The 15,243-nt window shown below is 36.4% G+C and overlaps 1 protein-coding gene and 2 non-coding genes across 10 annotated transcripts in view; all 3 read right to left on the bottom strand.

Moving 5' to 3' along the window:
• Nucleotides 1-14,535, bottom strand: part of LOC125665724 (integrin alpha-8-like) — a 62,098-nt gene extending 47,563 nt beyond the window's left edge. For 7 of the 8 annotated variants that reach the window (XM_048898517.2, XM_048898521.2, XM_048898518.2 and 4 more), the window contains exons 1-3: nt 14,081-14,518; nt 3,680-3,822; nt 2,457-2,566 (exon numbers count right to left, since the gene is read on the bottom strand). In XM_048898517.2, coding sequence (XP_048754474.2) covers nt 2,457-2,566; nt 3,680-3,822; nt 14,081-14,340 — 513 coding nt within the window. In that variant the 5' untranslated portion in view covers nt 14,341-14,518. Of the gene's footprint in view, nt 1-2,456; nt 2,567-3,679; nt 3,823-14,080 lie in introns of all 8 variants that reach the window. The other variant, XM_048898519.2, reaches the window with a different exon arrangement.
• On the bottom strand, nt 6,315-6,387 carry Trnas-gga (transfer RNA serine (anticodon GGA)). Its single transcript has one exon. It is a non-coding gene; the product is annotated as a tRNA-Ser (tRNA).
• Trnap-agg (transfer RNA proline (anticodon AGG)) lies at nt 6,503-6,575 on the bottom strand. Its single transcript has one exon. It is a non-coding gene; the product is annotated as a tRNA-Pro (tRNA).
• Nucleotides 14,536-15,243: the final 708 nt, after the last annotated feature.

Here is a 15,243-nt window from a genome sequence, read left to right as displayed (position 1 = left end):
ACCTCATTCCAACAATGAAACGGTTTTGAAGAAAACGGCTATCTCAAAACCGAAAGGGGCAGGCACTGAGCTAAACTCTGATGAGTGATAACCATGCGTAAACAAAAAGAACATCATATTACCTCAAATTTAATCAGCTTTCTAATCCAAACTACCATATTACCTCAATATAATCAGCTTTCTAATCCGAACTACCATGTTACCTCAATATAATCAGCTTTCTAATCCGAGCTACCATGTTACCTCAATATAATCAGTTTTCTAATCCGAACTACCATATTACCTCAATATAATCAGCTTTCTAATCCGAACTACCACATTACCTCAATATAATCAGCTTTCTAATCCGAACTACCATATTACCTCAATATAATCAGCTTTCTAATCCGAACTACCATGTTACCTCAATATAATCAGCTTTCTAATCCGAACTACCATATTACCTCAATATAATCAGCTTTCTAATCCGAACTACCATATTCTGAAATGTTGCTGTGAAAATAAGTTACATCCACTTAGACATATATGTAAAGCAAATGTCTCGCCATTCACCACTATAAGCATTTCCCCAAACTTTCAGGTTCTTAACATAGCAGGTCAGATGTTTAACATCTGCTGAAAACATCCACAGCAACTACAGCCAACTGTTTACAAATAAAAAGTATTACATGAATCAATGTCTCAAAACTGGATGTTGATTGTTTTCCAAATAATTTATCATTCTTATGCATCACTTAATTTGTATCCTATTGTTGCCCTATATAGGTAATATATTACATTTGAATAAATTTAAATGTACACTATATCACGGAAATATATCAGACAATTTCCAGCTATACCACCTCTCCATTGACTTTTTGATCCCCCCCCCCCCTCTCATCACTATTTACTTTAATATATATATATATATATATCATAAATTCACAGTATCTATATAAACTACCAATACATTGGCAGGGATAATTAATCCTATGGTCAAAGTATTTAATTTAGCACTGACCTAGCTAGCTTGCTTCAGCTTTCAACTTTACATAAAGACTTTACGTGTATAAAAAGAATCAAATTACATTAGAACTATAAGGAATACATGTAGAGTATGATGCTGGTGGTTGGAGGAGGGGGGGGGGGATCATATTGTATAATAAACTTTGCCAGTTATACAAGTGTAGAACTTACTCCCTACTTCACACCCTCATAATACAAACAAAAAAACCCCTAGTATTCTAAGCATTTTATTTCATAATCCCTGGAAAGATCGAGGTGGGGTGTATCCCTTCAATGGGAAACAGTAGCCTGGAGTGCTATAATTTGAAACTGGCCTGATGGTTCAGAAAGAAATGTTGTTAAAAGTTTACAGACAGACAGCCGACAGATGGATGCCAGATTCTGACTGGGATGAGCTTAAAACATTAACCATCTCTGCTTATGTAAAAGCTGCACAATTCAGGATACTGTTATTGCGTGTAAACTTGATTGACTTCTCCACATTTCAATGAGGTTTAAAAGAAGCTCACATGCCTAAAAATGCTCACCCGTTGAAATTTAAACAATTATTAAATATAGATTTGTGAGAAGAAGTTGAACTTAATTCATTTTACAATGATTGACAAACAATTAAGTTCTACGTAACTAATATTAATGCTTAAAAATTCTCACTGGGTCAGATATTGGAATGATGGGGTCATTGATGTGGGAGGAAACCGGACTATCCGGAGGAAATTCACGTGTCTGCATGAGTAATGTAAGTGACAGTAATACCCTCTTATATACCACTGTCGATCCTGAGAATCGAACTCGGGTGGTGAGACGCAAGTGTGTTTAACACTACGCTACCTGGACACCCATGAGCAAGATTGATGTGTAATATAGTGTAAATGGGAGAAAGACCGGGATTCGAACACCGGATCCCTAAATCTCTAGTCAGGTGCTCTATAAACTGAGCTATCTGGCCACTAGCGATTGAACCCGGCTGACCACAACATTCCTTCCTCCTTAAAAGTCTTCATACTTCAACCCAGAAACTTGATCTCTGGTAGGCATTTTTACCTGTCAGATCCAAGGCTGGTTTGCGACATCAAATGTAACGGGAAAAATGCAACAGATAAGACCAGGATTCGAACCCAGGCCCCCTGAATCTCTAGTCAGGTGCTCTACCAACTGAGCTATCTGGGCGTCAGCAATTGAACCCAGCTGACTGCTACACATATATGTTAAAGCTCATAGCTAAAGGAAACTAATTGGACCAAATTTGATTATACTTAGCCAAAGGGTTAGCAAAAGGGTTTTCAGAATATGGACAACTTACAATCTATAACATTTTACACACATCTGATGACACAAACCATTATAGTAAGGGAAATAAATTATGTTCACCAAGCCAACAAGTTCAAATGAGCTAACAAATTTCCATCTTCAGGTTCCTTCCTCACTAGGTAAATAAAGATTTGAATATTTACCAATATTTGTCCACTTTCCCCAGAACTGATTACAGTCGCACCAAACCACTGGTTATTTTTGTCCTCAATCGGCTGGCTAATGCCAAATGGATCTGTCCGCCTCTCATTCCCTACAAAAGAGCATTAATTGTTACATGTTACAAAATATATTGTAGTATAGTAGAGGAGAAAATCTGTGGCTGAACCGGGAATCAAACCTGAGACTCCTGCATCACTAGTCAGGTGCTCTAACCATATAACCACTAAGTTATCCAGGCCGATATCCATAATCCGTATCAATCACCCTTACTACTACAATATACCCGGTATACTATAAATGCTACTTGTACACAGATCAATCCATCGGTATCATCTTGAAAAATGCAGGATCATGTAACAGGAAAGGAGAAAATGCAATGGACCAGACTGGGATTTAAACCCTCAATCTCTAGTTAGGTGTTCTACCAACTGAGCTAATATGGCCGTTGGTGTCCGGACCTGTCTGACCTCTACATTCCTCTCTCCTTATAAATGTCTTCACACCCTGAAGACATCAACCCAGGATCTTTATCCCCTGGCAGGCATTTTCACCTGTTAGTTTCAGGAGGTGGTCTACATCACCAAACGTAACGAAGGGAAAATATGCAACGGACCAGATCAGAATTTGAATTTGGGCCCCCTGAATCTCTAGTTTGGTGCCCTACCAACTGCGCTACCTGCGGCCACCAGCAATCAAACACGGCTAACCGCTATTGCATGGGTACAAATACAAAAATAACAAAATGCTTTTTGGGGGTTCACTTTGATGTGAAAATGAAGTTCATGAGAATAATTTTGTGTGGATGGCAAGACAAAGGAAATAAATTGTAGTGAAATATTACTGATTTACAGCAGATTGTATAATCATAGCTAATTCAATACCAGGTTGTTGTTGTTTAAAGGGCTACAAAAAAGCTGGAGAAAATTCAGAATTAAGGGATTCTGTGATATACACTGCACGGGGACAACATGAACACCCTTTTGACCAGTCCATCTAGCCTACATGGGAATCTTAAATCTGTTCTAGAATATGATGAATTACAAACTTTTGCTGGATTTTGTGAACATATGATAATTTAGACCAACACATCTTTCAATAAACTTAAAAGATGTCCATGTATGCGTAGACACTCCTGAAAGTGACAAAATAAAATTTTAAAAGCTACTCGTATACATGGAAACAGTAAAAATGATTGGATACTGACCTCGGTTGTCAAAAGGAATGATTTGACACCAGGATGGAATATTATTAGTTTGATTGTGTGGGTCTATTCTACATCTAAACACAGCCCCTCCTCGTACTATGTCAGGCTGTCCTGTCTGGGCCCGGGGAGCTCCAACTAGCATCCTGTAAAACCAAAACATAGGTCACCAACATATCACACCAACATATAGATAAGATAAGATAAGATGAGATAAGTTTATTCCAATTTTGGGCCCAGAAGGCATAACAGTAAGACAGTTTATAAAGAAGGAAAATTTGAAAAAAAGTAAGAAAGTTTACAACATTAACTACAGCTAGGTTACATAGACTGCAAACTGCATGTGGATGCAGCATGTTGGGGAAACAAGTACATACATATATGAATTGCTAATCATGTGTATACACAAGTAAATGGACAGTATTAGTATTACGGTATACCAACATATGAATAATAAACTATAATGATTTTTGCAGTTTTAAAGCATCACTTCTTTTTCTGAAAGTTTGCACTAAATATTCACTCAATTTGACAATTACTGGTTTGTCTTCATTAATCATCAACCAAGTAAATTTGTCCTTATTTGTTAGATAGATAAAATTTTTGTTGAGCTTGTATATATACCATTAAAAAACATATTTCTCTCTTCAACATAGAATGGATAATCAGTAAGGAAAAGAAATTCATCTTCTATACAATTAAGGTTACATAATTCGCAAATTCTTTTGTTTCTTTCTAAAGAAATCTTCTGGCCAGAATTGGTTTTTGTAAATTCATATCTTCCTCTTTCAATTCGAAGGTCATGTGCACTAATTCGGAATCTACATAGAGTTTTTCTTAATTCTAGGGATTCTAAAAATATATAACTTTCCATAGTAAAGTTTTCTTTATACGAAAAATATGTTGCGAGTTTTCCCGATTTCTGACCCTCTTCATGTCGTTTTGACCAGTAAAGTAAAAATTGTTTCCGTACCTGATTCTTCATTTGTTTTTTGAAAAATGAGAATTTGAGATTTTTACAATTGGGTACCAAAATGCCCATTTTTTCCTTAAAATAACTAATGTTTTTGTACCAACAATTTATATTATATGGATTCATATTGATATTCTCTGTATAAGCACTGTATAACAGGGATGATTCTGGGCAATTCTCAAGTCTATGCCAATATAGTAAAATACTTTGGATTATAGAGCAGAACATAGGATATCTACCCAATTCAGAGATTATTGCAATATTAGTACTTCTTTTACCGGCACCCATATATACATCATACATAATGTCACACAAACATATATACATCTTTAGTGTTTTAAAATCTATAAGATCTAGAGAGCTAGGGCACACATATCATATGTTCAAAAGGGCAGTTTTCATTGCGGCAAGACAATTTTGGGGCACTTTCATTGTATCATACTATGATAGTAATTAATCATTTAGCCTCTTTAAAAGTTAATACCTGCTGCCTTGATTTTAAACTTTTCAATCAACCTTGTGAAATAAAGAACAATTGTTTATATGTTAACAAATATTTTTTTAAATTATATAGAGAGAAAAAAAGGGGCATGATTGATGCAATTAAAAAGGGCATGGCGCCATGCCAGTTTAATTGCTTTAGATTTAACACTACATCTTACATAATATCACACAAACATATATCTTACATGTCACACCAACATATACATCACATATAATGTCAACGTCTTCATCATATATTATAAGCGTCAACAAGTATATTTGGATGAAATTGGGGAAACATTTTTAATACTTAAAATAAGTTCTTAAAGCAAAACCAATTGATCTTACAGATTTAAGCAAACTTCAATCTCCTGGTTTTTGTGGTAATAAAAGGAAATTGGAAATGTTTCAGTAAAGCCATGACCAAGGCATAGTCCAAGTATTAAGATTTTGTCACAGGAAATTGAACATTGATACATGATCTCCAATGTAAAGTGGTGACTGAATTATCAGAACTTTTAAAATCTTCAACATTTTGATGATTTTCATTTTCTCTGTCATTATCTAAAATCAAATAAAAACCTCAATGGAGTTTCCAAGACTTTTGTCACTGTCATGGACATTCAGACCCAGTCTCTTGTTGATTTTCCACCCGAACACTCGTCAGGGAACAATTGCAGGGTTCCTCACTTAAAAGATCCATCTTTAGCAAAAGGGATAAAGGTAATTTTGTTCATCATTTTGTTCAAATTTTTTGATTGATTGATTTAATATTGTTTAACGTCCCTCTCAAGAATCTTTCACTCATATGGAGATGTCACCACTGCCGGTGATTGGCTGCAAAATTTAGGCCTATATATATGCTTGGCGCTTATGGCCTTTGAGCAGGGAGGGATCTTTATCGTGCTACACCTGCTGTGACACGGGACCTCGGCTTTTGCGGTCTCATGCGAAGGACCGCCCTATTTAGTCGCCTAGCTCTTACGACAAGCAAGGGGTACTGAGGACCTATTCCAATCCGGATCCCCACTGGACCAAATTTTTTGAAAAAATCAAAACGAGTCCAAATGACAGATACAATTAGTCATTTCCTGTTAAAAAATAACAATTTTTGGCATTTATCTGCATTTATTTCCAAATCTATTGTTTACAATGATGTAACAGGAAGGGAGAAAATGCAACGGACCAGACCGGGATTCGAACCCGGGCCCCCTGAATCTCCAGTCAGGTGCTCTACCAACTGAGCTATCTGGCCATCGGCGATCGAACCCGGCTGACCGCTACATTCCTCCCTCCTTAAATGTCTTCACACCCTGAAGACGTCAACCCAGGATTTTTATCCCTATGTAACAGTAAGGGGGAAAATGCAATGGACAAGACCGGGATTCGAACCCGGGCCCCCTGAATCCCTAGTCAGGTGCTCTACCAACTGAGCTATCTGGCACCGACGATCGAACCCAGCTGACTGCTACACAATCTTCAAATCATGTCCCCTGAATTTTTGCTTCCTGGACAAAAATTCAATCTGCTATACAAGTTGGCTCCTAGTGTAACTTTTAACAAACATAGTGACTGTTGTTTAAAAGTTGAAATATATACCATTCATTTATATCTTTTTAAATCATATTAGAAAGGAATAAGATGATTTGGGGTGAGAAATTTTTTTTACCAAAATGAGTTTTGACTAAATAGAACTAATTATCTTAAACAGTGGTCAGGTACGTACGTGTTAATTATTATTCAACCAGCTAACTTGTTGAATGGTAACGCACAATAAAGTAATGTCTGCTCAGTACAAAATGGAAACCTGCTGTTAATTAATTTGTAACTCTAAAATTCGACTTGAAGAATCACAAAGAACTATGCATATAAAAAATTAGCTGCAGAACTGTAGCTCTCTGAAAAAATATTTTGACATAACAGAGAGCTACAGAGCCACCCCTTATAAAAACCTTCGATTTACGGCGCACAAAAAGCTGCGCACGGTTGAGGCCTTATATCGTTGTATTCTTGAGTTGCTGTCTCATAAATTTAATATCAAAAAATTCATAACACATTTCCCTACTATACTTGTGTCTAAACATACCTTCAAATATTCATCAAAGCCCCATACGACCTGAAACAGTCCCAGCTTCAAATGATTTCGTTTGTTGACGTAGCCATGTTAGGTAGCCAGTCTCCTAGCAGTATTAATTATTAAGCTGATTAAGTCTCACTATAAAACAATGTTTATTCAAATAATCTCTAACGATCATTATTCATAAACAAAAATTGTCTGTATATAGGAATAAGGGGTATAATTCAGTGTCAGTCGGGAAGTACAAACAGCAATTTTTCTTGTAGGCCTGACCAGTATTAGAAATCTATTGAACTGGACGTGAATTCAGTGAGCCATTCAGGTCGCAATATATTTCAACTGTAAGCAGTAAATGGTCCCGGACGCCATAACAAAATTCTTAAAAAATATGTATAATTTTGCCCTTGTACACTAGTGGCAGATCCAGAAGGAGGAGGGGCACAGACACTCCCCCCCCCCCCCCTTCATAAAAAAAATTACTAAAATAAAAAGGGTAAAAATAACGCATTTTGAGGGTGGAACAACCCCCCCCCCCCACCTTGAAAACCAAAATTTTTATAAATAGGTTCAAATAAAATCAACTAGACATGAGATATCTTTGTCAGAATGTGTAGTAGCTATAATATATATACTGTAAATTACAACTTAATTATTCAGAATTTTATCTTGTTCAAACATCACCAAAAGATCTGGACCACTTAGCATGATATACTGGGAATTCTACTGAATAAGGACTGGGCCCAACAATAGCACTAATTACAGCAGGAGCTCCTCTGCTCTCTATGATCAGTACGAGGTCTGTGTATTAGATGTTAGGTTCCCGCCTGATTGTGCCAGTCAGTTAGGAAGAAATCCTAAAGTATCTGCACAATCACTTCAATTACATCTGACATACTGGCATATATAGCACACAAAGAGAGGACCATACAAAAAAATTTAAATTCAATATTTGACTGAGTCTGCACATGAAGATATGTGTTATAGTTGATGTGCTCTCCCTCTTCATATAAAAGTATATATGTACACTGTACATGATAATTTTGTGTAGCTACATAGCTGAAGTATAGCTGGGCTTTATTTACACATCTGTTAGACCTCCACCTGTTTCATTTCCAGCTGATTACTACTGGTCAGTGTCAATCATTATCTGTTGTAAGTCATCCATTGAACATTTTTCATTTCTTCAGAACGGGCACGTCTTTTTACCACAAGGAACCACAAGGATACCACAAGGAACCACAAGGATACCACAGGGTACCTCAAGGGACACTAGTGTCACCTTAAGATACCCCATGGAACCCTAATGACACCCAAGGCACCCCTTACAACCTTATTGACACCCCAAGTAACTCCATTAACACCACATGGTACCACAAGGAACCCTATTAACACCCCAAATGACATCCTAATGTGACCTAATGACACACCAAAGTATCCTATTGATACTGCAGTGTATGTAAAGTATCTTCATGCAGTGTATGTGAGAGTCACTGGACCATATTATTCATTTAACAGTGAAATGGGGGATCCTGTAGGTGAAAAACAGGACCACATGTATTATAAATCAAGTTCAAAAGATTAGTGGAGGTTTCAAATGATCTAAGCATCCACAGATTCCTTTAATTTAACCAATTTAGAAGTGTTGCATGATTAATTCATTCCTAACACCAGGGATTATAGGGATGTCTCCCTTGCATATGGAGAAAACAATGTGTTGACCTATCACTAATGTGCAGTGTTCACCTAAATGACATCTACTACTCCCTGTGTATTGGAGGTAGACAACCCTTGTAAATGTCAGAGGGGTAGCTCTTAAACAGGGTATTTTCTTAAACTATGCCAGAATTTTGCCTCTGTTGCAATAATAAAGCACAATTAAAAGGTTTTTTCACCTGCCTTTTTTCTTTTATAAAACCTGTTTATTTTTTCTCATACCATTCTGAATGTTAGGGAGGTTTTTTTTTTCATATATGAACCATAATAAATAAAGTTTGAGCTTTCAACACATTTTATCGAACTAAAAATTTTTCACTTAGGCATTTTCTTTTTAACTACTGCACAACATCAAAAAATTTGTACTGGTTTAAAGTTGAAAATAATACATGAGATTTAGATGAATTAAGAAATTACAAGTATTATGAACTGGAAAAAATAATAACCTAAAAAATTGTAATTTTTAACAACATTGATTGAAATTTCATACTACGTATACAGTTTACTCTCATTTTTTTTCTTCTTCTTTTGTTTATTGTAATTGATGAAATATTAACCTTTTTCTTTAAAAAAAAAAATAACCAAAATGGTAGTATGAACTGGTATGTATAACATCATCTGCAATTTTTTAAAGAAATTTTTTAACAAATTTAAAGGAATCTTCAGGCATACTGTACCTTTTGAAATAATAGTTAAATATTTATCTTAATTGTTTCTACTCTTTCCAAGATATTATTTGACTTGTTCATCACAAAGATTTAAATGCATAATATGAATGCTTCCATATCATTTATCTCCAGTTGATTACTAAGGGATGTCCTTTGGGTTATTGAGGGTATCTTTTGTTTGTGTATTGGAATACACAATTAACATATATTTAATTTTTTTCACAGTTGAAAATATTTATTACAGTTCTAATCTGTTTTCAAAGATGTATGAGCTTATACAAGTTTAGGATACTTTTATATATTCTCATTTGAATTACTTTATTTCAGGTAAATTTACTCTTACATAACACAAGAGGCCCAACTGTCACCTAAGTATAAATCAATCCTGTAAAGAAGCCACGGAAGGGTCAATCTAATAATTATATAATAAAACAAAATAAAGTGATTGATGAAGATATATTGCTAAAAAAAAAAAAGAGGAAGATGATCAGGGAGCAACAAAGTACTTAATGCAGTTATAATCAGTAACAACCCAGTATAATTCTTTAATCTAATTTATCTATCATTAACATTATCACATTGATTGATCATCATAATGAATGACAAAGAGGTAAAACTCTTAAGGCAGAGTAAAATTTCAACAACTATGAACCTAGTTTGTTTGCTAAATTTCAAGAAGTAGGGAGGTTGCAAAGAATTGGTGCATTTTCACCAAATACGAACAATAAAGCCCTGGCTTATTTCAGACCCAGGCACCATGAATTTTTAATTTTAAGATGAAACACCTTTGCTTATTATACTTGACTGTGCATTTAGTTCGTTTGTCAAAAACCGACTAGAGAGAAGAAGATTCTAAAAGATTGAATTAATGCATTTTAAATATAGAATTAATAGAGCCCCACCCTTCTCTGGAACTCCTGACCCAGGGGCCACGAACTTCACAATTTAGAAAGAGGCTCCTTTGCTCATCATAATATAACACTAAGTTTGTCGGCTAAATACCAAGGAGCAGAGAATACTTTTAAAGAATTAATGCATTTTCAATATATTAATGGAGCCCCACCCTAACTTCAGAACCCCTGACCCAAGGGGTTTGGACCATGAATATCACAATTTTGGAAGAAGCACCCTTGCTCATCATAATCATGCACTTTGTTCATCTGCTAAATTTAATGAAGGAGAGCAGGTTTTTAAAGAATTTATGCACTTTCACTATATGGTCAATAGAGTTCCAGTCCCTAACTCCAGAAACCCTGATCCTTAGGCCATAAATTTCATAACTTCGATGGAAAGCTCTATGCTCTTTACAATCAAGCCAACATCTTTACTGTTTGATTTCCAGGAGTATGGGAAAAGATTTTCAAAGTTTACTTCAATTTCTTTTGAAGTCCCACCCCTCAGGCCCCAGGAGACAGAGATCCTGAAATTCACAATTTTTGTGTCACTTCACCAATAGATGATAATATGGGTAATTCAAAACCAAAATTGTTTGAAACTGATTAAGCAGTTCTGGAGAAAAAGTTGAGAAAGTTAAAAAAATTATGACACAAACTTAAGACACAACGCTGGACAAAACAGATAGAAATGGGTCACCTGAGTGACTCAGATGACCTAAAAATGCATATAAGCCATATCTAGATTCATTAAGATTGAATGGGATGTCAATGATGTATCCTTGTAGTATCTTGTGGTTCCTTGTGGTAAAAAGACGCACCCCTTCAGAACTACCATTTCAATGTTTTCAAATGAAGCATCTAATTTGGGACAAAGGGACATAAATTGTAGATTTCAGGACTCCTGCACCCCTCAGGGCTTTAGGGGGTGGGTAAAAACTGTTAAAAATTTACCAATTTCAAAAGCTTTTTCTCTACAACTGCACATGCAAGAAAAACTAACTAAAGTGATGTAGAGCCTTTATTTACCAAAATTGTAGATTTCATAATCCCTGTGGGAAGGCCGGGTTCTGACTTCAGGACTGAGTCGCACTTGGTTAATATAAGTGTCTATGTGCAAAACATTTAAATATCAAGATTAATTTTATCTAGAAGGAGCATATAGCAACCCTTGGCCATAAATATAAATTTCATGATCCCAGGGGTTCCGGTTTTTGTTCCATGGTTGGGGACAAAATTATTAAAGTGATTATTATTTTTATCATTTGAAAGACTTTGATACTGTGTAAAAACTAAAGGCATATTTAGGAAAAGCAGAAAGGGGGTACCAAAATTGTATTTGCAACCCAGGGTTTTCACTCTGTGGTGGGTCAAAATTAGTCATACAGTGTTAATGTAACATATATTATGCAGAATCTTTCAGCATGCAGTATGGACTCTTTCAGGGACATATGTGTTTTAAGAACGTATTTATACTGCTGCTGAATATTAGAATATAACTTAGATATTATATTATATTATATGCAGAACAGGAAAATTATTTCACTTTACACGTCTCTTGCCCTTGGGGCCAGTGATACATTTAACCATTTTTCAAGTGACCCAATGGGGCCTGTGGACCTCTTGTTAAAAAAACAATGTGTGTGTGTGTTAGAAAACGAAACAATATAACACTGTACTCAGTGCCGCGTGGGCAACAATCGAACGATTGATTTAGGATCTTTTTACTTTTTCTATGCCCACGGTTGTGTAACCCCCCCCCCTTCTTCGTTTTCTCATCCGGCGTCATTAAGTGCCCGTACTACTAATTGAGCTGGCATTTTTCAATGTATACTACGCTGATCAATATCATTGACGAGGGAAGATGGATTTCATTCATCTATCCTGCGGAGAATTGCAGGTCGCTATCCAATGACACACTTACCCCCATATACACGCATGTTTATATTGACTCAGAGCACGTGCAAGGCATAAAATATCGGTAAACACTCAATAGTCCTTTACATGTGTACGTTTCGGACACTATCCATCAAAACGAGACATAAAATGCTGATATTGCCAGTGATTGCGGCATTAATCAAATCACGAAATGAGTGGCTGGGCTATTGGCATGTCATAAATCAGCATACAGTCGTTTTGCGTCGAGAGCTTCGTCGGGACATCGGAAAATAACAAATTATATTTGGTCCAAGCATAAGCAACGGCTACCGTTTTGTGTCGAGTGGTTTGTCGCGACATCGGAAATAACAAATTTGTTGTCCAAACATTAGTAATGAAGACACCTGTGGGAGATGGATTGATCTATGCTATGTAGAGACACTAGGTTTAATTAACCGTTTGCTTTAGGTCAATTTCATCACGTGTATTGTTTTGATTATCAGACAATTCCGGTACCCTCCACCACAGACTGTGTGTAATGTTCTCAGTATGCTACCAATTTAATAAAAAATAATAGTATCGGGGTAATAAAAAATTGTATTGTGGAATGGAAATAATTAGCATTTAATGAGACACGTGGCTATCAGAATATACATCTTTCACAGAATAAGTACTGCATGTGCAGAACGCTGTGCAGAACGCTGTGCATGTTAATAGTATGTCGATTATTGTTTTATAATTAATGAACAACAGCCTTAATTTTGGTGGCATTTCTCCACGAGCAGAGTTCATTGAGACACTGCACGGAGAAGTATATTCTGCAGCTTCTGCTTTACGATCATAAATATAAACTGGATGGCAGCGGCGAGCGCACGCCTGTTCATTCCTCTCACCGGGCCACTTCCTGACAAGACATTACTGATGAAATCCGTTTCTTTCTTCTCCCAAAATACCACGGTGCGCTATCTGATGATGCCAATCATTGTGTAATCTCTTTGCGATAACCTTTCCCCGCTGGTTTACTACTCAAGGAAGTGGGGGCCCGTGAGAGGCACCCCGGGGACAGGGTCAATGTTCCTCGTTACGTCTACTTACGATCTATATACGCTGTCCTGAAGGGCATAATTTCATTATTATTTTTTAGGGGAAGAGGCGATGCTTTGTCCTAACCACAATAAAGATAAAACTAGGTGCAGGATTAATGACCATTATAAATTACTTATCACGCCCAGTATGGCCCACTGCCTTTGGGGTTCAAAAGAGTTTATGATCGTCCGTACACACCCCAGGCCCGCTAAGTTTTCAATAAACCCTTTAGCTTCGAAAATTAACTACATACTATACAAAGCCGCAAATTACAGTTCCAGAGAAGTGCTTCTTAAGTTTCCCCTGCCAAGAGGTCAAAATTTCAATTTACACAAAAAATCAGAACGTTCAGGAAGCGAAGAGTCAGCTGGCGCGGCCTAGGTAACCTCACCAGTCGTGGGAAGGGTGAATACCGACGTGATTGAACATCACTACATCCCTGTTACGTGGTGGGGGTGTTATCTCAGAATGAGGTAAACATCATCTGATAACGCCTGAAATAGCACAGCTCTGAACAGCACCATTGTTCTCCTTCAAGAAATGGACGGCCAATCACTGGTCAAGTAAAGTTTCAGTTAAAGTTCATACCAAATAAAAAAAAAACAACCTTTCACCTGTTAACATGTTTCTTACCATGATTGGCCTTGGTCGATATGTTGTGCCACAGAATATCCAAACATATCCCCTGCATTTCCTCTTTGAAAAATTGGAGTATTGGTATCCAAATTAAATCCATAGACAGCGGGGGAAAAGAAAAACAACGAACAGAACATCCACGATATGACTTGGCTCCTCTTACATCCGAACACCATCCTTCTCTTCAAGCACCATGTACACAGACAGGAAATTCTACCAGTTAAAGCCAAGGAACTAACAGTTCTCTCGGAATTCATTTTTTTTTTTTTTTTTTTGGTATATTACCAATGAAAATTATCACGACTAAATCAAATATCCTTTCGAATAGCACAGTTATACATCGTTATTTCTTTTAATTTCTTTTTCTCTCTTTCTTTCTCTATGAACGTAAGTTTTTCTTCTCAAGATACATGTAAGTGTGAGCGATTCCACTTATCCATCAAGGGGTGATCAAGACTACGCGCTTTGGCAGGTAGGGCAAGTCTACTGTGATGCTCAAACCATATATAGATAGCGCCTTGACTCATCCTCCCTATTCACCGTTTGAAGTGCTCTAAAACGGATTACCTGGGGAGGCTTCTGTACTTTATTTTCTCATTTATATAAACAAAAACCAGTTGCTGTGCTGCGTTTCAATATTGCCCTGAATCAAACAGTATACTGCAATTTAATTACTTGATAGACTATACACATATGTAAAATATAAAATTTATTTTGATTTTTTTTTTTACATTAATCATAATATCTCTCTCTCTCTCTCTCTCTCTCTCTCTCTCTGAGATCAAGAGGTTTTAAAGAATTATGATAAACTACCCTAGACTTAAGGAAGAGGAAGCTGATTAAATCTGTGTTTTTGTATTAAGCAAGAAAATGCTAAATGAGAGAAAACTAGCCTTATGGCACATCAAAAGTGAGACGGTCTAAGTTGAGATTGAAAAGTGGGATTTTTTTTTCCTATTATCTCAAGAGTGAGCCCGTCTAAGAGCCAGGTTGTCGCAGATTCTTTTAGGAGAAGGGACAGGACTGTCCGATCATGACGAAGTACTCGCATACGTCTAATATTTCGTAGTTCATACAGGATTGTGGACCCTCGACTATTTAATGCTAGGAATTTATTTCATGTTAAATAGTTATGATCGTTCTTTCTTTGCTAAATATGC

This window comes from Ostrea edulis, chromosome 10 (genome assembly GCF_947568905.1).
Source record: "Ostrea edulis chromosome 10, xbOstEdul1.1, whole genome shotgun sequence".
NCBI lineage: Eukaryota > Metazoa > Mollusca > Bivalvia > Ostreida > Ostreidae > Ostrea > Ostrea edulis.
The sequence above is the reverse complement of the archived record's forward strand: the minus strand, read 5'-3'. Positions and strand labels throughout refer to the sequence as shown.